At 46.5% G+C, this 24,609-nt stretch overlaps 1 protein-coding gene across 3 annotated transcripts in view; it reads left to right on the top strand.

The window, feature by feature from the left end:
- NEK6 (NIMA related kinase 6) overlaps window positions 1-24,609 on the top strand; it is an 884,175-nt gene that overhangs the window by 445,497 nt on the left and 414,069 nt on the right. For all 3 annotated transcript variants that reach the window (XM_069609453.1, XM_069609452.1, XM_069609454.1), the window contains exon 5: window positions 13,983-14,045. In XM_069609453.1, coding sequence (XP_069465554.1) covers window positions 13,983-14,045 — 63 coding nt within the window. The remainder of the gene's footprint in view (window positions 1-13,982; window positions 14,046-24,609) is intronic.

The raw sequence follows: 24,609 nt of genomic DNA, 5'->3' as shown, positions 1-24,609 counted from the left end.
TTTGTAAGTGGGTAAATGGGTATCGACAATGCCACAAACCGGCCAATTGCTGATGGCACTCTTTGGCAATGGGGTATAGGTACCTTGTCAGTTGATGGCATTGGGGCCATTTACTAGTAGTTGAAGCAAAACATGGTAGCAGGGCACTTTCCTTGGCAGTTGAAGTCACCCCTTGAATTAAGGCATCCTGCACATTTGATGTTAATAATTAGACTGCAGAGAGCGGACCAAAGGATTTCTGCCCGCGGCAATTAGTGTATCCTTGGCCAATCTCTAGAAGTGGCCATCTACCTCCCCATTTAATGGCAATAGTTGATAATGGGGTCATGGCAAAGTTCTTTTTTTTTTCTTGTGTGCTGATGGGGACACTCGTGTAACAATATGTTACCAGGCATTAAAACATGTGGAACCCAGCTGGTGCATATCCCTTGCAGAACGTGTAAGATTGTGTCTGCGCCTCCTCCATGTCTGGTGGCGGGTGCTCTGAGTTACACTGATGCCCACACCTACTACCAGGCAATGCATCTCAAGGCTGTATGGGAGCAGATTCAAAGGTGTTGATTGTGCCCAGGAAAGGAGGTGGCAGGTGCCAGCTCAACTGTTTTCCGTGGCATTGTTGTGACCCAGAGCTGTCCCTGGTTGTAAGGCCTGGAAGAATGAAAAGAAAATGTTTAAGAAGCAAATAGAATCCTAAGAGTTCCAGGTATCGCAGTGACTCTTCCTCCTTCAGACTCCATTTGACTCGCCCCAAGATACTGCGCCACAGGGCCCAGTTTCACTGAACTAGAAAGGTTGTGAACGACTTTCCATACACAGAAATGATCTTGCCAGGCTGACATACTGACGTCTAGGCAATATATTCTGGCTATCTTTCGACAGAACACCCCGGCACTTGCCTTTCTTTTTTTGAACAAAATGGCCTGACTGTTATCCAGTGTTCCGCCCAAACCAGCTTCTTCACTCGACAGGGCATTTTACCAAGCTGCCCTCCTGCGCTCATCCGCAAACCACCTTTGGGCCTGGCTTTCTGATGCCCGCTTCCACTTGTGCCTTTGTGGCCAAGCAAAGTAGCCAAACCATCTCCATGAGGCACCCCCTGCATCTATGGCCACTGATCAGGTTGATGCTCAAGCTGGCACCACTCACTTTGCCACATCAAAGAATTTGCTCTGGGGCGAACTCTGCTTCTATTAAAGATTTAAGACAAGAACCAATTTTAAGAGAAATCTTGTACAGAATGTTTCTTAATTTGTTGACCTGGCTACTAAGAATCTGGCCTCAGGCTTCGAAAATGTTCGTGGTATTCACCTTTTACCCAGGCATTCAGAGTATTGTTTTTCTTCCCTGATGCTTCTGCTAGAATGTCCGATGAAGTATCCGCTGACAATATGGTAGTAAGGCAGCAGATGGACATGATTAGCCATTCTGGGATTTTGCTCCTTGGAAGGGATTCATTTACCCATGTTGGTAAAGCATTACAAGATTCCGTTATTATGATCTGAGTGCTGCTTGCTTCAGTTTATAACCCATTTACTTGATAGCATAGTACTACTTGCGTTGTCTATGCTATTCGACAAGCTCCAATGGGATCGGGTAAGGTGTTGGACAGCCTGTTGGTGAATGCGCTTCCAGCTCTGAAGTGGTGTGAGATAGCCGACAGGACGTGTCTGTTTCAGCCTAGACCGCCACGCTTCAAGGTTCCTCTGCCTTCTTGTCCCTATAGCCTCCTAAATGTGGTTTCTGCGGTGGTCCCAGTGCTGCGGGGGAACCAGATTCACCTCAGAATTGGCCTGACCAGTATGCACCAAGATCTTCTCTGATGGGGCTCTACCTCAGCATTCACAGAAGGCCTTTTCAGCATCGCTGACTGCAGACTAGTCTGTAGTGACAGACTCTACCCTGGTTCAGTTGTGGTACTGATCTGCTCTGCTTTCCGTGAGCAGAAATTCGGAGGGGCATAGTCTCTATCAGCCCATTGGCATCGAGAACCATTAAACTTCCTTTGGTGGCTTTAATCATTCAGGTGAATGCTATGGACACAGGGTTAACAATTTCAAGTTGCAAGCTACTAGCCAGCCATAAAGTCACTTGCCATCTCAATTATATACAGACAACACATAATTTCTTACTCGCAAAGAGTCCATTGCCACGGGCCAATGGCTAGTGGCGAGTGCACATTTTGCCCCCTGTTCTACAGTCCAAACAGCATTGCTACAGCAATACACTACCTTGACATGGTTTGGAATTGCTGGGGGCAATTTAGATTTTGCTTGTAGCGGAGAAGAGCCTAGTTAACTTGATATCATTAGAAAACAAAGTGTATGTTGCAAAACAGCGCAGGAGACTCCTGAGTCAACTAATCAATGTTATAAAATAGTCCAGATTTCTGAATTATTTAGAGTCCAATAGTCATCCAAATAAGTGATTAGTGTTTTATTCCTATTACAGCCGGCACGTGTTTCGACCATTCGGTCATCCTCAAGGCTGCAGTGGTCATCAAAATTAGCATAATTGAAAATAAAACATTGATTCCATATATTAGTTGTCATACATGATGTACGATTTCATATACAGAAAAGCATGTTTGATAAAGAAAACCAAGTATATACAAAATGACATAGAAAATGCATTTATAAATGGTGTACATACCCAAAATCGAATCGAAAACAGGCACAGTGTGCAGAAGCAGAGGTATGAGATCAAAGAATTGTTATATTCAGGTCATTAAGTACATGAGCCCCCTGTTTCATCAGCATATGTGTTAATGTAATATCTAGTGGGGTTATTAGTCACCCAACATAGGTCCATGCTGACTGCCAACATGTGAAAAAGATAGTGTCTACCCACACGGGTAAGCAAGCCCCTATTGAGGATTACAAATATCATGAAAGGGGTGCCCGTCTCAATCCCAACAGGTCTTATGAGCCCCTAAAATTGACCAAACCGTGTGAGCTGGAATGGTGACGGGAGTGAGTCCCCAGCGGAATTACAGAAGTGGTGTCAGGAAGTGGAAGCGTGAGGAAGAGCCACAATGCCAGGAGAAAACGGGCCATGCACGTAGCCCAGTAGTGTTTACGAGAATAACAAAGATTTGGAAACTCGCCGAATTGGTCCGTAAGATTGTTCTAATGCATAAGGGGAGAAAAAGAACAGTGGGGAGCCTTCTGGTTAATTACCAAAGACCATCCTTGGAAATGGAATAACTGTAAAGTATGAAATGACAGAAACCCTGAAAGAGACATCTCCTTACCCTAGCGTTGCACAATGTGCAACCAGTTAGCTAGTAACGCTGTGAAGAAACCTCTATGAATGGGGGTCCACTCTCAAGGTGGTAATGTTGGTTGACAACCGGTGATTCATCCTAAAAAAAAAAATCAGATACCAATGTACTGTAAAAGTAGGACCCGGCCGTATGGATACGAAATTAGAAATGGAGAAAAGGATTCTACATATTGGGCATATTGCACAAAAAGAAGTCTTACCTTGGAAGTGAAGACTTAGTACAAAACTAGTCAGTGGGTATCTTGTCTGATGGAGGTTAGAGTGCTTAAGTTTTAAAGGTCCAGATACCCGAGAAACAAATATATATAAGTGTCACCTGAGGGAATGGTCTGGATAAAAAGATGGTTACAAGATGGAGATGTGCACAGAGCTGCTTACCTATTAACCGACTATGAATGGGCTCAATCCCACGTACCTGGTTGCCGGCGTGTCTACGCGCCATATTGGAATATAATAAAAATGGTAAACAAAGCGTGCGCCGTCATACATGACGTATGACATCATGCGCAAATGATTTGGTTATATATTACATGCAAAGAAATGTGGGACGTGAAGTCTGACGTCACAAAAACGCGGTGGCCCCACTGGCACACGGATGTTCGTATGTTAGAAGGAATGTATGTCTTTCCCAATATTGAAAAGCAGGGATTGCTGCAGCACTCCAGCGCCTAATGCACAGACGGACCAAAACCATGAGTCATTGTGCTAGTGTGAGTGACGTGTCATGTGAACATGACACGTTCGCGCAAGCCCCATTGGTGAACTATATGATCAATGAAAATAAACGGTTGCCCATTTGAGGCAAGGCTACAAAAGTCGGCCTTCCCCAATAATAAAGAGCAAAAATTGACACAGCATTCCAGTGCCTAATACACAGACTTACTAAAGCTATGAGAGTCTTTCTAATAATGCGCATGGCGTGACATGTGAAGGCCAACATAACACGACCGCACAAGCCCCGTTGGAGAATGACCTGATCGATGAGAATGGATGGTTGCCCAGTTGAGGCAAGGCAAAATGAGACATGGGCTTCCCCAATGTATATAGCAAAGTATGCAAAATGCAATCAATTAACGTTGATCTATACTCCTAGCATTAAGTCAACTCAAAAGTTAGTGAGAAAAGACACTGAATGACCCTTGCAGAGACACGTATGTGCATGTGTTGTGCATCTATGGTCTTAGCAAATCCAGCTGGGGACTCCCTCCTGTCACCATTCCAGCTCACACGGTTTGGTCCATTTTAGGGACTCATAAGACCTGTTGGGATTGAGACGGGCACCCCTTTCATGACATTTGTAATCCTCAGTAGGGGGCTTGCTTGCCCGTGTGGGTAGACACTATCTTTTTCACATGTTGGCAGTCAGCATGGACCTATGTTGGGTGACTAATAACGCCGCTAGATATTACATTAACGCATATGCTGATGAAACGGGGGATGTACTTGACGATGATCGGAATATAACAATTCTTTGATCTCATACCTCTGCTTCTGCACACTGTGCCTGTTTTCGATTCGATTTTGGGTAGGTACACCATTTATCTATGCATTTTCTATGTCATTTTGTATATACTTTGTTTTCTTTATCAAACATGTTTTCTGTATATGATATTGTACATCATGTATGTCAACTAATATATGGAATCAATGTTTTATTTTCAATTATGCTGACCACTGCACCCTTGAGTACAACCAAATGGTCGAAACACGTGCCGGCTGTAATAGGAATAAAACACTAATCACTTATTTGGATGACTATTGGACTCTTAAATAATTCAGAAATCTGGACTATTTTATAACATTGATTACTCGACTCGGGAGTCTCCTGCGCTGTTTTGCAACGTGCACTTTGCTTTCTAATGATATTCGTATGAGGAGGTGTCGAGGAACCCTTGTGTGCTTCTGCTGCGGTTGACCATTGATGTATTACTGAAGGCCAGGCGCAGCGTCTTTCTCCTCACAGTTCTAGGTTTTTGTCTTATAGTTAACTTGAGAAACTGCAATCGGCAAGTACTTTTGACTACCCAGGCCACGTGGTGTCATGCACGCTTATCTATGTGACATTAATACGATGCGTGTCTTCAGGATGTAGACGTAGAACCTAATCAATATGTCAGAGCCATTAAAATTGGGAAATGCCTATGCCTCTAATTCTTGGGCAGACGGTGGTTTTGGCCAAAAAGCCAGAATTGGCTGCCGGTTTCATACGTGGCAGCTTTGTTGGTATTCCCCCTGCCCCTAAAGGACATTTCACTCCATCTTACTACTTTATTTGTATAGAGAGTAATACATGAGAGAGTATAGAAATGGAAGGGGGGGGCAGAGTGGGAGGGCTCCTGAGAATGTCCGGGTATTGGGTGCTGCCCCATTAAAACTAGCATTGGCCATGCCAACAGTTTGCTCTTGTCAGGCACTGCCGTAGTGGTACTAACTGGCCATTGATGTTAGTAGCACTTGCAGTACCTGGGCATCTAATAGCAGTGCCTTCCAAATGCCCAATACCTATAAACAAGCCAAAACTGTTGGCTTTGCCAATGCTTGCTTGGTCTTCGAACATAGTCCACTTGTACGTCTGTGCCTTTTTCCTCTAAGCATCAAAAGCCATAAACAGTGAATCTGCAAGCCGATTTGTAGTTCTAGCCACACTTTGCCAGCAAGAAATACGAGTTATTATCACACTATTGCATATTCTTTGCTGGCATATACATGGTTAATCGTCACTCTATAACTGTATGTCAGAGGAGCATTAATTGCTCAAAAAAGAATGTATTTGCAAGTGAACTCTTCCAGGACCTTTCTATAATATTGCCCGGCAGATAGTCCAAGCACAAGGCTGTCACCCTGGAAACGGGAGGATGCTGAGTGCCATGGGATTGATGTCCTGGGTTGGGTCAACTCAACCCTTGCCCCATTCTATCCTCCCATGTCTCCCAAAGTCAATACATGGGGTACGGCATTGTGGGTAATAATAATGCTAATGAGCAACATCCACTACCAAGTGCTCTGACCCTGGACTCCTGGCGATGGTGGCACTATATGAAACACCTGAAGTATGTTCATCGTTCTCCCAGGCAGGACGTTAAGATCAGCTCCTCTTGGCCACCATTTTTCAGAGCATCTTCGTGCATGGTGTGTAGTCTGTTATATCTGCCATGCAAGTACCAATTGTTACCTGGATCTGCGGGCTCGTGTCTCGGGAGGATAGCTCAGCGGCAACGTGCTCGCCTTAGAAGCAAGACGACACGGAGCAACACAGGTTTGATCCTCGGGTCCGCGCTTGGAAACGGTTCATAGACATGATTTCGAATACAAAATATTCGAAAGTCGGAAAAAAAATGTCGAAAACAAAAATGTCGAATTTTTTTTTAATGACGTTTTTTTTTCGAAATGGGGGGGTTCCCCCCCAACCCCCCTTTTTTTTATTTTTACCTATTTTTTTTCACTGAAACTAGAGCCAAAAAAAATATCGAAAAAAAAAAACAATTCGACATTTTTTTTTTCGACATTTTTGATTCGACTTTTTTTACTTTCGAAATTATGTTTTCGAAATTATGACTGGACACCCTTGGAAACCTCCTGTGTATTACGCGTGTTATGAATAACCTATTCTAAACCATCCACTCGAGACACTCACCTCTCCTACCACTATGCTCACTCTCTACTTTACACCTACACATAATAGAGTGCAGCTATACCCCTCGATCCATTTCTGCCTAGTTGCTCACATACAAACAATACTCCATGAACACCTCAACATCCAGTTAGAACGCAGATATATCCCATAAAAAATCAGCCTAGCTGCACACATCAATGTCCTACATGGGCCTAATGCCGCCAGAATGTGGTCTCAGAGACCAACCCCCTGACTGCACACATTCAGCTGATCTTTCACTACCACTGCACCTAGTGTTAGGATGCAGCTACCATCAGGCAAATCAGACTAGCTGCTCACATATTGAGTGCACCTAAGCACCCTATACTACCCTACTTTTGAATGGATTGTGTCCTCCAATGTATTTCACATCTTTGACATGTAATGTCCACAGCTGTGCACTTTGTAAACTTATTCGACGGAGGGCGTCCTGCGTCGATGGGGTCGGGTCAATGTCCCTCGAAGGCCCTCCATCAAGGGTGACATCACAGGATGTTATAAATAGGATGTACGGCGCCCGTAGCCTCAGTTCAATTTTTTCCGCGAACGTGTTAACTTCATGAGACTCGGTGCGCCTAGTGTGTTCATCAGTACGATGTCTTTCTCTTCGACCCCTCCGACTCTGCGGTCTGGCTCCAAGACCTGCTGGGACTGCAAGTCAAAAATGTCGCTCACCGCATTTGTTTGTGGTGCCTGGGCGAGTCGCACAAAACCGAGGACTGCTCCAAGGCCTTGCGGAAGGGGAAGCTCCAGGTAGGTAGGGGCTCTAAGCATGTTAAGTCCCAGACTTCTAAGTCCAAGGGGGTTTCCACTGACGACTCGAGGGGCGACTCTCTGCGTCGGAAGGAGTCCCGGGGATCTCTGTCCCGGAGTGGTCCCTGCCACTCGTCTTTCTCATCCCGGCACTCTAGGAAGCACCGTCACCTGTCGCCTTCCCCTTCCTCCGGAGAGGATGATGCCTCGAGGAAGGTTACATGCCCTACGAATTCCTCGGCTCTGTAGGAATGGGTGGCGTTTAAACAATCCATGTTAACAATTTTTCAATCACAGGGCACGGGTCCGGTCACGCCTTCTGACAAAGCCAGCCAGGATCGGTCTCGTACCGTGGCTCGCACGCCTTCGGGCTCGGGTCCATGACGGGACTCGCATCGGAAGCCTTAGAGGTCCCATACGGACAAGGATTAGAAGAGTCAAAAGAGACGTGTCTCTAGGTCTCGGGCCTCGTCTCCAGCGAGACCGCAGCAATCTATTGAGGGATTGGGGACGGTGTCGACTCGTTCGGCATGTGTCTGTCCGATTTGGGCCTCAGCGCTTTGCCGTCGTATGAGCCCATGGCGCCGTCGGCACCTGTGTCGACGCCGAAGCCTTCGGTGCACACAGCATTGAGGTTGTGGATGCCCTAGATGTCGAATCTTTCGGTGCCTTTGGGGATTTTTTCTCGTAATCTGCCTTTGGAGTACCCGGATATTGTGGATCCTCCAAGGAAGGCTACGTCTAAGTCTGTGAGGCCAGTTTTGGACTCCAGACCCTCGTCTGTCACCAGACCTGGGATTCATCTCCCTCTGGCTGACATTTATGAAGAGGAGGAAAGGTCCGAGGTTGAGGACCCTCGTGACCTTGAGGATGCTCCACTTTTTTCAGGAGACAGTCAGTTGGCGGAGTTGCGGCAGACCCTCCATGATGCCAGTGGGTTGGACACTTCTTCGGAAGTGGAATTCGGTTGGCCTGAGCCTGGGGCTCATGCAGAGTCTTTGTACAGGAGGCTCATGGCGAGGGTCTCGGAGTATCAGGACTGGTCCAGTCCTCCTGAAGACTTTGTGCATGATGATCTGACAGACATTTTAGATCAAGGTCCATCCTCTGACCCTGTTTTGCTATTTAATCTTACCTTGCAGAAAAGGGTGGCAGCTCCTTGGCAGTTCCCGGAATCTCCGCGGAGTCCCCCGGAATGTCTTCCGGCTGTTAAGTCTTTGACCAAGAAATGCCACCCTTCCGTTAGCGACCCCAGCTATTCATCTACTCACCTCACTCCAGAGAGTTTGGTGGTTCAGGCAGCTACGGCTACCTCGAGGCAGCCGGCGTACCCTATCATCCCTCCGGATAGGGATGACAAGCGCTTCGACTGTTGGGCCCGGAAGGTATTTTCTGCTGGGAGCATGGCCATGAAATTGGCCAACTCCACGTGTGCCTTGGCAAGGTTCTCACACACTCTGTGGAATTGTTTCTTTGTCGGCTGAGCATATTCCAGAGGGGGAAGAAAGGGAAGGGTTCCTTGCTCTCGTGCAGGATGGCAAGGAGGCCATGTGTGAATCCCTTACGGCCGACAGTGTTAGCCGGTCCATGGCTGCGACCACCGATATATGGAGATTTGCATGGTTGCGGAAGTCAGGATGTGCAGGCCCATCTTCTGAACATGCCCTTTGATGGCGCACATTTGTTTAGCAGCAAGGCTGATGAGAGCCTTGAGAGGTTGCAGACCTCAAAAGCTGCATCAAAATCTTTAAGCGCTGCAGTGTGTCAACCTCCACATTTTCGTCCTAGGGGACAGCAGTGGAGGGGAGGTTCCTTTTGATACTACTCCTCCTTTGGTAGAACGAGAGGGGCCGCCAGTCAAAGGGGCCAGCAGAAGAGTACCCATGGTAGACGGGGAAAATATGGTGCCAAAGCCACTCAGGCAGCTGCCTCTTTGCCTTCAGGCACTGCCGCGGCTGCTTCTAAGCAGTCATGAGGCCATGTGCCATGGTTCGCCGGTTGTGGGAATACTGTCTCAGCATCTCAAAGAATGGCGTGCCATTACTTCAGATGCGTGGGTTCTGGATACCATAGCCCACGGCTACTGCCTTTTCTTCCTTCAGTGGCCTCATGACAATCCACCTGGGAAACTCTCTTTGAAGCTTCTAGATCCGCTCCTTGCGCAGGAGATTTTGAGCCTGCTGGAGAAAGGTGCTATAGAACTGGTGCCTGTAGCGGAGAGGAACAAGGGATGGTATTCCCCTTATTTTTTGATTCCAAAGTAACACTGGGGATTGAGACACATCATGGACTTGAGTTTGTTGAAGGACGCGTTCAAGATGGTAACTCTTTCTCAAGTCCTCCAGGCCCTTCAACTAGAGGATTAGTTGGTGTCTCTGGACCTCAAGGATGCTTACTTTCATGTGACGATTCATCCCACTCACAGGAAGTACCTGAGGTTTGCAGCTGGCAACCGCACTTTCAGATTGGGTCCTGCCGTTCAGATTGACCTCCGCTTGAGGGTCTTCACCAAGCTAATGGTGATGGTGGCAGCGTACCTCAGGCAAGGAGGGATTCATGTCTACCCCTACCTGGACGACTGGCTGTTCCGGGTACGCTCTGATGAGCTAGCGTTGGATCATCTAGGTGTCACCTGGCGCACCCTCCACAGGCTGGGCTTCTCCCTGAATGTCAAGAAGTCACATCTGACACCTTCCCAACAGCTCCAGTACATCGGGGCTGTTTTAGACACGTCCTTGGGGGAAGCGCCCGGCTCCCAAGGTAAGGGCTCATCACATTGTGCAGATGGTGGACAAGTTTCAACATGCCCAGAATCTCCCGGCTTTCGAGTTCTTAAGGTTTCTCGGCCTCATGGCATCCTGCATTTTCTGTGGCGGGCCGACGAAGGGAACCTGATGAAAGGGGGAACAGTTTTGGCAACTGTGGCCAGAGGTAACGGTAGTGACGGATGCTTCCCTCGCAGGATGGGGCGCTCATGCCAACGACTTGACCGCCAGCGGTCGTTGGTCTCAGTCCAGACTCAACATCAATCTGTTAGAGCTGAGAGCCATCAGGCTAACCCTGAAGGCTTTTCTGCCCTCTGTACGGGGAATGGTGTCCTGATCATGACAGACAACACAGTGGCCATGCATTACCTCAACAAAAAATGGGGGGTCACTTCCGTTGTGCAGAGAGGCAATGCAGCTCTGATTCTGGGCCATCCAGCAGGAAATTTCGATCTCGGCAGTTCATCTGGCCGGAGACGTAAATGCAGTGGCGGACACTCTGAGCAGGAAGAGCACAGTCTCCCACGAGTTGGAGTTTGCTCAGGAAGTCCTTCCGGAGATCTTCGCCCTTTGGGGAACCCCTCAAGTGGATCTCTTCGCCACCAGTTTCAACCGGAAGTGCGAGAGATTCTGCTCAAGGGAATTTCCTCCAAGGGGAGCCTTAGGAGACGTGTTCGTGGTGGATTGGTCATTACCACTGCTGTACGTGTTTCCTCCAGACCCGTCGTTCCTCAAGTGTTGCAGAGGTTTGGTTCCCACATGATCCTCATTGCTCCGGATTGGGCCAGGAGAGCGTTGTACCCGGACCTTCTGGAAATGTCCATCTGCCCTCCACGCCGTCTTCCCTACCGAGCGAATCTGCACTCAGCCATGAGGGGGGGTGGTCAGGTTCTCCATCCAGAGGTCAAGACACTCAACCTTCACACTTGGTATCTGAAAAGTTGAGGTATAAGGATTGGGACCTCCCGGATGACGTGATGGAGGTGTTGCTTTCAGCCAGGCGGCCTGCAAAAAAATCCCTGTACCTTTTGGTGCAAGTTCTGCGACTGGTGCTGGGATCACAATGTTGATCCTTTTCACTGCTCCATTCATATGGTTTTATATTTCTTGCTTTCTTTGGCCCAAAGGGGCCTTCAAGTGGGTACCATTAAAGGTTACCTGGCGGCGCTGTCTATCTTTAAGTGTTCGTCTGAAGAATGTTATTACTTTGATTTCTCAGTTTCTTAAAAGACTGACTAATGTATTCCCGCCGTCCCCTTTCCAGGTGCCGGTTTGGGATTTGGATTTGGTTTTGAAATTTCTCATCCGTGCTCCGTTTGAACCTTTGCATTCTTGTCTTTTGAGATTACTGTCCTTCAAGACTGTGTTCTTGGTTGCACTTGCTTCAGCTCGCAGAGTGAATGAATTGCCGGCACTTTCAGCTAAGACACCCGTTACTGTGTTCCACAAGGACAGGGTTGTACTGCGAGTACGTCCTTCTTTTCTACTTAAGGTAGTCTCGGAATATCATTCGAGTCAAAAGGTGGTTCTTCCATCTTTCTACCCCCGTCCTCATCCTGGTAAGGAAGAGGAATGACTCCATCAGTTGAATCCTAGGAGAGCTCTGAGCTTTTACATTTCTACGATATCCAGAGTCAGAGTGCACGATCAACTCTTTGTAGGATATGCTGGACACCGATTTCCAAACAGACCTTGTCCAGGTGGATTATTCTTACCATTACGGAGTGTTACTGATTGGCGGGTAAGGACCCTCCTGAAGGGTTGAGAGCTCATTCCACTAGGGGCGTGGCTACTTCCACCCCCCCAACAGCGGGGGTTTCCTGTTAGGAATATTTGTGATGCAGCTACAAGGGCTTCCATCCACACCTTTGTAAAACATTATTCCCTGGATTCATTACATGGTCTGGATATGGCCTTTGGAAGGCGGTTCTTTATTCCGCAATCTAATTGGGTACTCTAAATTCTTTTCCCTCTTCCATTTGCTGGTACTGCTTTGGGAGTCTGTCAAAAATGTGGAATACGTTGGAGGACACAATCCATTCAAAGAACAAGTCACTTACCAACTGGTAATGTTCTTTAGACGGGATGTTCCTCCAACGTATTCCACTTCGCCCTCCCAGCCTGCCCCTCAGGAGAATTTCCTATGCGATTGCAGCTTCCTTTTTTCCACAAGGAATAAGTGCAGTCAAACAGGCATGAGACTAGTGCCACACGTTCTGAGGGAAAAAACTTAAACTGAGGCTACGGGCGCCGTGCGTCCTATTTCTAACATTCGGTGACGTCGCCCTCGACAGAGGCCTTCGAGGGACATTGACCCGACACCATCGACACAGGACGCACTCTGCCGTAAAAGTTTCCGAAGTACACAGCTGTGGACATTACATGTCAAAGATGTGGAATACATTGGAGGAACATCCAGTCAAAAGAACGTTACCAGTTGGTAAGTAACTTGTTCTTCTCGACTGACCGGGACTACTGTCCCCAAGGGCGTTTTACCCACAAGTGCTTATATAGCATACCGATGATATATAGAGTGCTATATAAATGGCAAATAACAATAAGTGAATGGAAATGGTGGAACCAGTGCTCCAGATAAGATTGTATTTTACTCCCTATTTTTGGTGGGGGGAAAAATGATTTTTAGGGAGTCAAGGTGCATCGCTTTCCAAATGGGAGTGTGTTTTATAAGCAAGTAAAAATGTTTTAACTGTAAAACAGAAATGTTATTTTAATGAACCTTTTTGCACCTAGTTATTCACAAACATTAAAAGATACCTTTTTCACATTCTCACCTCTTTGGGTCGGACAATAACAGTAGTTTCTTCCTTGCCACTACATGCGTTACTGGTCCAAATAAACATCCATGGAGCTGTGTGGTTGAAAGCTTGGGGACAAGCGTCTATGTGTTGGTTTTCTATTTTTTTAAGGGATTATTTTTACTCCCCATTTTTCTCTTTTGGGAATATTTGCCTATTTTTAGGAAATACTAGTGGTTGATACACCCCTTATCTGTAGGGCTGGGTGTAACATAAGAGACTTAAATTCCCAGCCAACCCTCCCACTCCCCATTCCCTGCAGATGGCAAGCATGTTAAGAACACAAGTTCTTCCTTCAGCAGCTGCTTCCGGTAGCAGGCACCTGACCTCCTAAGTGCCTTAAATTCACATACATTCAGCCCTCTTGCTCATACCCCCACCCTTGCGGTGGGGAGGGATTTGATGTTTTTGCATCAATGTGGTGGCCCCTTGTGCCCCATTACTGGTGACTCGCTAGTGGACCACCTAGAATCGCCTATACAACGTCCTGGAGCTATAGGTGCACGTCCAGATCTTGCAGGTCACTCTGGCACTTTTCCCAGTTCCTAATTTCGATTGCTCTAAAGGCTGCTGGATACAAAGTAAGTAATAGTTTTGAAAAGAATACTGTTTAATCACTGAGGGGGTATGTGTTTTCAGCTGAAAAGTAATGTATGTTTTGTTTTTAAAAAAGACTTCTAAATGAGTGCCTCTTTCTTTTATTTCTCTGCAAAGATATTTGAAATGATGGATGCGAAGGCCAGGCAAGATTGCATTAAGGAGATCGACTTATTAAAGGTAAGACTTTTCATTGTGAGTCTTTCTTTGCTGTCAATTGTGAATGCTGACATTGACCTAATGTTGAAAAACAAGGATTACAAGGCATGGCATTTGAGTTCTCTTTGGTGGCTCTTAGCAGTGCTGGATTAACCATTAGGCCAAGTAGGCACTGTCATATGGGCCTACTCCTTTTAGGGGCCCCGGGAAGGCAGTGGTCTTGATGCACTGCACAACGGCCTACGCCGCGTTAACTTTCTTATAATTTGCAAGGGGGGGCCTCGAAATTTTGACTGCCTATGTGCTTCGACATGGTTTATCCGGCACTGGCTGTTAGATCTAACTGCTTCCAGTTTCTACCCCATTACCTTGTGCTTTAGGTCACAAAGCCACCGACCTGTCCTCCCATTCTTACGCATACTCTCTGCCCCTTTCTGTTCGCTGCTTTTGTTACCTGTCTGTAGTTATTGCCCATCTTTTTGTCTGCAGGACTCCGTATACTGGAGTCTCTTGTGCATTTTCTCGCCTCGGCTCTGGGGACACATCTCTGCCCTCAAGCCCCTGACAGCTAGTAATGGGAATACTGCCTTGCTACCACAGGGCCTCTGTATTTTGGACTGATTGCCTGGCTAAGTAGGAGGAGAGAATCTTGGGCCCATCTGATGCTGGTTTATTAAACGCATGCATCAGCTTGTATTACTCTGGCCCGTCATGGGTGTTGAAAGACAGGGCGCCATCCAATGTCTGCTGGGGTCTATTTGAGCTCTCCCCTTGATGGCAAATGCCTTCTCCCCAGGTGAAGACCATACAATAGCCTAAGCTTGCACCTTTTCACCATTGATATATGATATGATATGTTAGGTTATTTATAACGCGCTTAATACCCAGAGGTTTCTAAGCACGGACCCTGGGATCGAACATGTGTTGCTCCGTGTCACCTTGCTTCCAAGGCGAGCATGTTGCCCTCTGAGCTATCTTCCCGAGACATTGGCAATAAAGTCGACGCTGATCCTTTTCGAAGTCATACTGCCATGACTTTGCATATACTTCTTTTCCCTTTAGGCATTGGTATAAGAGGAACATGAGCTTGATGTTAGTCTCTGCACCGACTGAAACCCCTTTTCCTTGAATTTGATCACAAGTGGCTATTTCTCTTTTGGACCTTTCTCTGCAAGATGCATGTGGAGATACCACACCTACGTATGTTTACGGTCTCATGTCGCAGAGTTACGATGTGTAAACGTGGCAGCGTCAAAGACCCCCGGGATTCAGCATTGCAGTCAAATCCACCCCCTCCATCAGAAATGAGTGACGGCCCATCCCGGGTGACCAATGTTTAGCGCTTCTGTCTTGCATCCTGCACTAAGCATCATATTGAAATACTCCCCATCCCCCAATAGATTATATTTCACGGCTTATGTTTGTACCGCAGCTGCGATGCTTCCCGGGCTATAGGTCGCCAGTTTTCCCTCAAGGCCAGGTCTAGGCATGTTTAAAAAGGGTGTCCTGCTCTAGTTTTAGAGATTTTAAAACTGAGCAAATCCGAAGAGATGTGCTCATGAGGCATAACGATCAAGATAAAATACGGAGCAATAAAGTGTATTGATGGCAGCAGGAGGGGGGGATCATGCCGAAATGATAATTATTTATTACAATTATGGTATTTATTGAGCTCGGACTTGGCTTCACGAAGTGACCGAGCACTTTACAGAGGTATACAACAGTACAGATGCATAACGGAGCGCTTCACAGAGGTGTACAATAATACAGATACATAACAGAGCACTTTACAGAGGTGTACAACAGTACAGATGCATAACGGAGCACTTCAGAGGTGTACAATAATACAGATACATAACAGAGCACTTTACAGAGGTGTACAAGAGTACAGATCTATAACGGAGCGCTTCAGAGGTGTACAATAATACACATACATAACAGAGCACTTTACAGAGGTATACAACAGAATAGATATACAGTGGGGCACTGAGGAAGGGTACAGCTGTGGAGAGGGACGATGGTGCCAGGGGGCACGTGATGGCCTAGGTGTTGAGGATGAAGACGATGGTGGTAGAATGTCCAGCAGTCAGAGTTCCTTTTTAGATTAGCCACTGGTGGAATAGTAGACAAAGGTTTATAGCCGCAATTTTGCATTCAATGAAATCCAAAAGGTTTTCTTGTTTCTGCACAAATGGGGGTTACAGGGTGTGTGTTGCTGCCGCTGGAGGAGTAGTAGAATGTTTCAACAGCGCTAAAAGCCTCTTTGCCCTGTTGAGGGAGTTGAGACCTTGGATAAGAGAATTGAGGGCTTTCCTTGGCTTCTAATGATTTTCAGCTGCACCGTGCATCCGACCTCTTCCCTTTTTCGGATATGTTGTTTTAGTAGGTTTATTCTTAATTCATGGTAGGGCTTTTTAATTAAATGGGTTTATTTTTAATTGGGACAATTGTAATGATGGCTTTGCTTACGCTTGTATTCATGTAGAAAAGGCTACCATTCATGCGAGCTTCACACTGGGGAAACCTTATTTCCCATTGATTGATTGATATTTTATTTCTATCGCGCTCGTACACAAGTGTTTCAGAGCGCGACCATTGTGATGAACTTCCCCCTGCACCAGCTCAACCATTTTAGCTGCCTGGGGCCCTATGGGAGAAATAAAACCTGAAGTAAACGGAGGGGGAATCCAATTGCACAGCCTGTCTGGATGTCTGGTTGAGGCTATTTAATTGCCTGAGGAGCAGACTCTGTTTGGAGACAGATGCTAGCCGATGACCGCCACCTTCCTCGATGCTGCCTCCTGACTCTGTGTCAAAGGCTATGGGGAAAGGGACTGAGCAGGATTACATCAAGAGACAAGAGTGAGGGCTAGAGGAACACCCAAGTGGCCATGCATTGCCATGCAAGTGGGCAAGAGGGGAGGAAGCCACACCCAAGCACAGGTGAAGAAGAGCTGGTGGCTTGGAACCGAGGGAGACTACCCAGGGAGCAGGGTGTTGGGCCTGACAGTCGGAGGGGTATTGTAACCGCTGGATGGAGAGAACCAGGAGGTTGTCGCTAGGCTCGGAGTAAGGCCCCATACAATGATTTCGATTGAGATTAAAGCAATGCATGCTGAAACTTGCAGAAACAGCTCTTAGAGTTGCCGAGTAACTGAGGCCACAGAGGAAAATGATGCTTGAACTTGCAGGCACAGTTTCTAGCTCCTCTAGGAAACTGACCAGGGGAACAAATCTCTGGCAGCAGGAAATTGAAGTCAAACTTCCTAGAGCCGTTAAAGTTAGTGGCTGAAAAAGGGCTTAAAGGGAGAGATCCTACAAACCTAAATAAGGTGGCAACAGAAAGGAACGTTGCATGCTGGAACTTGAAGGGCAAGTGCACAGGGCAAGTGTTACACGTCCCATGAACCAGCCGTTCATGTGACGTGTAACAGAAAATCCCAAGAAGGGAATGTCATGGCACCAGAGGCTAGGATATCGTGCCACCTAAAAACCTTCTCAAATCAACCTTTGTGAACGTCTGTCTTATAATGACAACATCTCATCAGCTGGGCTCTCATCAGCCATGGACCATTTTGTATGGCCGCCAACGGCCAATGTCTGCTGTAGCCTTAATTGGTACTTTGCAGATCAGTGCAATTTTAAGAAAGAATGCTACCATTCCCTCCTATTTGACCAGTTCTATCTCTGTCTGTCACAGAGACCATGGCTTTCTGGGTCTGTATCGTGAAGGATCGGTTAGCTTTAAGTTGCATTATCGGATCTGTAACATTAAACACATTAGCAACCTCAAATCTGCAGATCATAATAAAATTAAGCTTTGGTCTAGATTATTAGGGATATAGGAGTGTGGCCTAGATCAAATATTCTTTTTGCAAAGTTCTGTACACATCAGTAACATTCTCTTTTCAAGCATGCCATATGATCTCCTTCCTTACTTTCCTAGTTCTACCTGCCTTCCTCTTCATGGATCTCCAAGGGCCTAAGAGTCAAACAGGGGTAGCATGTGTATCACAGAACCCACAGTGGCTGTTCTAGGGGGTCTTCTCCCATTCCTCATATGCTTTCTGTTGATTGGATGTTGAGTGCGACTGTCTGTGTGAGTGCGGGGTCTCTTGGAATGTTGATGTGGAGCTTTGAGTGTGGGAGGCTTGAGTTCCAGGAACTGATGGTTGGGACTTGGATCTGTGAAGGGAACCAGGGCAGAGGTTTGTAGATCTTCTCTCCTACTTCTGACCTATGCTATGTAACCAAGAGAGAATATAATGCAGTTTCCTTTCTCGCTTACCTGGGTCAGCCTGGTTCCTGCTCCTTGTACATCACTGGCCCAGGCACAACTAGCAGGAGGCAAGTTACATCACTTCAGTCACATGTCCCGTTCTAAGATGGATGACTGGAGTACATTATCCGTGACTAGGCCTCACTCTGTTGCTGGGGAGGAGGAAAGCTGATCAGGCAAGCAGTCAACATAGATGCATCCGCTCGCACTGCAACCATCTCACATTAGCAACATGTATCTTTCTGGCACACGTTGGCAGGCCGCCCCTTTGGGTGCATGCCCCATTCAGTTCCCGTACAGAATCGACAATCGCACAACCCAACTTTAACATGGCTGTTTGAACCACCGGGTTGATGACCAAGCCCTGATTGGTTGACCTCTGGAGAAAACCTCTGAGAGACAGGCAGTCCCATCATCCTTCCAGAGTCTGAGCTGCACTGCGAAGCAGGAGTGGAGCGGTTCCACATGGAAGAGCGGATGGACGTGCCGATGAGGTGTGCTGCCGCTTGGGCAAGGGTTCAGTAGTTCTCCAGGCTGATTCATGCAGTCATCCTTCCGAATCCGTAAATGGAGTACCACAAATGTGGGCAAAAATGATAATCGGTAATGCTTGTTATCCAGTGCTCTGAAAATTGAATTTCTGTAATATACCAAATCTTATTTTATATGATGCCGGCTGAGCCCTGTAAGTCATAATGCTCAAATGACCCAATGATGGACTTTAAACGGCAATATTCCTGTCTTCTCTCTATTCTGAGACTGGCCAGCAGCTCTACTACATGCGTGTCCTGGAAAATTCCAGAACCGTGTTGCTTTATTAAGCTGCGACTTTCAGAAGACACTAAAGCAAGTCCAACAGGTCCATAGGCCAACACTAGGCTGTTTCCATGTCATATGTAAAGCTTGCAGTTTCTTACTGGGGGACGAGTACCTTGGCCAGACGTTTCCTCTTGCATATTAAACCATTTGAAACCGGAATGCATAATCGTCAGAACTGAAGGTGAATTAGAAGTGTATCGGGGAAGAAAAGGCTACCTAAATGATCAATTAGTAGTCGACGCGCATGAGCGCGCCGGAGGCTAGTCTAAGGCTGCCTCTGCGTATCTCCCCCCCCCCCGTAGAGCCAGATGTCGCGCTGTGCATCCGATATTATCTGAGCTGCGGCGAGGGTAGCCGTCTGCCACTCTACGTCGACCAACCAACTTCAATGGAATATTAATTTGTATACCTTCTCGTTCTTTTAATATTGGGGCCTAGAAACACTTGTGTACAGGCGCGTTATAAATGCAATATCCTATCAGATCATTGGAACCTAAACACCAGGTGTGTGCAGGAGCGGGCGGCTACTGTGCGGCTCAGCAGGCACGTGTCGCTGATGGTGTTTGTGCTGGACTGCCATTCATGCAGTTCAATTATTTTTACAGGATTCCATAGTGTTTGTATGAAGTTTGGAAGCACATTTGGAGCCCACCTGTTTTTTTAGGACTTGTGTTTAAGGTTATGTTTTATGTCACTGTTTGTAATATTCCACTGCCGTGGTTTCTAGGCGCTATGGCACAGAGATGCCATGTTGTAACATAAGGTCAACATTCGGTTCCTCTTGGTCAGTTTCACGCCGCCATTTGTGCTTGCATGGTTCAGAAACACAATCGTTACTGCAAGTTGCGTTTCCCCAAATGGCACAGGAGCTGTTCATGTATCTGCCATGAAGATTGGAAAGGGTAGGGCCTTTTCCAGCTTCAGAAATGGGCCCCAATTTGAGGATAGTATAGCCCTGCCTCAAAGACAAGTTCTCCACTTTCATTGATGTCCCAAATTGCAGACTTTTCTTGGATTTTCTCAGATTTCCTGAAGACCCCCTCATGGCTTAATCATGTCCTGGCAACAGCAGAATAAAACCTTTCTCTATCTCAGTTCCCTGCTTTCCATTACTAGAGTTTCAAGGGCTCTTTCACCGCTGTAGTGGCCCCTTTTATGATTTTGCAGAGAGAGAGAGACGGAGAGAGACGGAGAGGGGGAGAGAGACGGAGAGGGGGAGAGAGACGGAGAGGGGGAGAGAGACGGAGAGGGGGAGAGAGACGGAGAGGGGGAGAGAGACGGTGAGGGGGAGAGAGACGGAGAGGGGGAGAGAGACGGTGAGGGGGAGAGAGACGGAGAGGGGGAGAGAGACGGAGAGGGGGGGAGAGACGGAGAGACGGAGAGGGGGAGAGAGACTGAGAGGGACTGAGAGGGAGAGACTGGGAGGGAGAGACTGGGAGAGACTGGGAGAGACAGAGGGAGAGACAGAGACGGAGGGAGAGGGACGGAGGGAGGGAGAGGGACGGAGGGAGAGAGAGGGACGGAGGGAGAGAGACAGAGGGAAAGACTGGGGGAGGGAGAGACTGGGGGAGGGAGAGACTGGGGGAGAGGGCGAGAGGGAGAGACAGAGACTGACTTTGTGGTTGGCATGATAACTGGAAATACTGTGGCATAACTGACCGACACACTAAATGTTATATCTTGTTCCATTGCTCAAAAGTAATCCAATAGTGGCTTTACCAGATTTTCTCCCAATTAGGAGTTTGTACCCATGTTACGTGACTATCACTTTCAAAACTTTGATGACATGTCGATCTTTCTTTTCGTAGCCAGGGGGAGTTGGGCTATTTTTGGGCTATTGTCCTGGCCCCGTTGGGCTACATGTAGGTCTCCCTTTCTGGATGCTGTTGCCATTCAAGCAGTTATCTTCTGGGAGAGGTTCAGTACCACTGACGACATGCAAACGTCTTCACAAGAAATGGATTGGTGCTAGGCTGAAGCAACTCGATGTTCACCAGGAAGTGTTAATTTCTGGAGTCCAAACATAGCATGAAAAAGGTTTAAGCAGCTTGTTTTCTAAGTGCAGCTTATTTTCAAAGGTCCCCACAACACCCTTTAAGCCTTTAAGGTGGGCAAATATGCCTTCTAGACGGTATGGTAATGCTGGGTTTGCATGGGGAGGGGGCGGGGAGGGTCTCAGCCCTCTTAGAATTGACGCTGCGCTGCCGAACTCAATTCACAGGTGAATGTTTGGCTTAACGATGAGCAGCTCGTATTGAACCCTTTATACAATGACACCTCAAGCAGAACCGTCTGTCATTCAAATAATGGGTCCTATTGCACAGGTGTGGGTTCTATGTGATATTGTCGAATATTAAAGGCCACACACAAAAAAACACTTATTTGTTGACCTATTTAGTGCGCCTTCAATATTCGCCATATTACTGGCACGCCCTGAGTCGACGCCCATTTTCGAGTTTCGAAAAACAAACTGTAATATTCCGCAGCTTCCACTAGATGTCGGCCTATGCACAGCATGTGAATCTAAGCAGATACAAGCATCAGAAATACGATTACGGTGAGTAATGTATCCCATATATTGGCAGTTCTACCTTCAGGTAGCAAATTTGAGCTGCACTCTCCACAATCTCATACTCGCCCAAATTTTGCAAAAAAAAAGGGGGGGGTTTGGAGTCCACACCAACGTTTTCTCGTTTTTCTTTTTTTCTTCCTTTATTAGTTTACACAGGGAAAAAAATGCATCGCATTTCAAAAACAATGGAAATTCGTTTCCAAAAATAGAAAATGACCCCAGAGTGGGTCCTCCCAAGTGCAACACTCCTCCTAATTCGAGGCATTAACGCATTTCGCGGCTGACTCGCCGCTTGCTCACAACAGTTAGCCCTCTTTACCATGTACCAATTTAAAACATGAAAAAAGCGGGAAGAAAGGGAGAAAGGGGAAGGGGGAGCAACAGAAGCAAAAATCGACAAAGTACCACATTTGTAATCCGTATTCAAGACCAATTCTGTGTCGGACATCTTTGCCTAGTATCGTTACCACTCAAATGCATTATTTAATGGACATTTTTAAGTATATACTTTCCGCAATGGATCACAGTTTTTAAAATTGTTTCTATTTACTCAGTTCTCGTCCCCATGGATTTCCATTTTTAGTTGTCAATATGCTCATAAAATTTGCCCACTAGTTCGTGAAATTTTGCCAAAATAGCGCTCTCTAGGGCCCGTTCGACCTAATTCTTTTTCTGCCCCTACCTCATACATGTATTATTCGTACTAGGTAGGAATTTTAAAGTGCATTAGCAGCATTAGTTGTTATGTCATTTTAAAGTGGCAAGTGCACACTAAAAACATCTTATCTCAGCCTGGTAAAATACAAAAGTCTATCTCAACAACTACAAGTTTAGGTCTCCATGGTTTCCCCCGATGTGTGAGCATATAGAGCTGGTGTCTCACCCACTAGTTTACTCCATAGGGCTAGAGTCTGTAAGAGGATCCCATCTAGTATTGGATCTCTGCTCAGGCCCCTGTACATATGCTTACTCTATAAGGTGCTTAGTGCATGGATAATCTCCGTTTATTCGTCCTTATATATATATATATATATGGGTAGCTTGCCCTGCAGGGTTGTGACCTGTAGATAACCATCTTGTTAGCTGGCTGAGGGTTATTGCCGTATTTTTTATATGTTTTTTTTAATTGGTTATTTATAACGCACTTAATACTGAAGAGGTTTCTAAGCGCGGGCCCGGGTTTAGAACCTGTGTTGCCCTGCGTCTTGCACCCAAGACAAGTCTGTTGCCACTGAGATATACTACCTGTGCCATTACATGGTTTTTGTAGGAAGCTCACAATGTTTTTGCAAAAAATGGTGGTATATTACAAAACAAGTTATTTTATCCCACCGAAAATGTAGTTTCCTCCAATGCAAGTTGATTGGGGGGAAAAAAGCAAACGACCTGCTTTCTGATGCAGAATCCCGCTCTTAACAGCTCTTGGATGTTGGACCCTATGGTTATTGCAACAGGGACTGGCTCATGTTGATGGTGTAAGGAAGTTGTTTGTGCGCACAAGGCATTTGTATTGTCAAACAGACATTTTTATTAAATAGAAATGGGTTGGGAAACACCTCTCTACCCCATTCTAAAGTGGAACATCCCTACCTAGAAACTAAAACTAAGGATCTGTCTGTCGGGATGTGTCTGTGTCCAAAACAACCTATCCTGACCCACACTTCTAAACCAACAAAAAAAGGTGCCAGAAAATGTCTTTGACTTGATGTTGGAAACAGTGTTCAAAAGCAAAGTGTAAGAATGACTCCAACGAAAATGTTCCCAAAGGTAAAGACTCTTGGATCCAGAGGATGGTCTCTTTCCCCTGCATTCTTAAATGGGATGACAAAATTGTCTCTTAAGTTAACAGTTCCTTGGTGCCTCTAAAGGACTCACAAAGTGATTATTCAACCAAAACATTGTGGTCAAGAAAATGTTATGTACCCATCTTTCTGTAAGAGTTCTTGTATCTTGGTTGATTACCTGGTATACTCCCCTGCCAGGAATCTTCACACCCTTTTGAACTGCCTGCTGTACTCTCCTGCCAGGACATTTTAAGATTCTCAGATCTCTTGGTCCACACTCCTGCCAGGAATCTTTGTACAATCTCAATTGCCTGGTATACTCACCTGCCAGGACTTCCTATATGTTTCACAATTCTTAGACAATCTCAATTGCCAGGTATCCTGTAAGGATGTTATGCACTTAACAGTTCTTTGATATACCACAGTAGCATATATGCTTGGTATGTCTGGTTGTGGTTGTATTTTGTTCAAATGCACTTTTTCAAACTTCTCCCCCACATTGGCATCGCATGCCTCTGTTTTATTGGGGCTTTTCTTTAAACTTTGCCTTGTCTGCTTTCAAATATTCTTTTCATTGATTCTTGCCTGTACACTTTGCCTTGACCGCATTCAAACAAATGTTGCCTTTGTATATTTTCTGCATCCAACATTCGACTGCTGAATCTGTACTTATTCAAATAAACTTTGCCTTTCTGTATTTCCTGCATTAGCAACCTTGTACCAATCAATCACTACTTTACGGGGTTGTCGGAAAGCCCTGGGGCCAGTTCTAGACCTACTCAATGATTTTCTCCCGCGTTCCCAACGTTGCTCACACCTTTGCATTATGACTTCATCTGCCTTCCAGGTTGGAGTGTGCGGATGCCTACCCAGCACACAGGACGACTACGGTCACACGCCAGGTCTCCTTCTCGGCCCAGGTTGAAATTTGCTGCCTCGCCCAGCGACCAACCCTCCAGGAGTTTCTACACTTCTCCTGATGTCTCCACAGTCCTTCTTGCTCACACGCAACATTCCTCTTCCTTCCCTAGCAGCCGTCTCAGCTTTGCTGGCTTTGTCGGTGTGCTTTGCGTTCAGGAGTATGAATGGCAACATCTCCTTCTGCACAATTCGCTGGACCTGCACCTCCCT

Source organism: Ambystoma mexicanum, chromosome 8 (assembly GCF_040938575.1).
Source record: "Ambystoma mexicanum isolate Mex_15411 chromosome 8, UKY_AmexF1_1, whole genome shotgun sequence".
In the NCBI taxonomy this organism is placed as follows: Eukaryota; Metazoa; Chordata; class Amphibia; order Caudata; family Ambystomatidae; genus Ambystoma; species Ambystoma mexicanum.
This window is presented reverse-complemented; position numbering and strand designations above follow the sequence as displayed.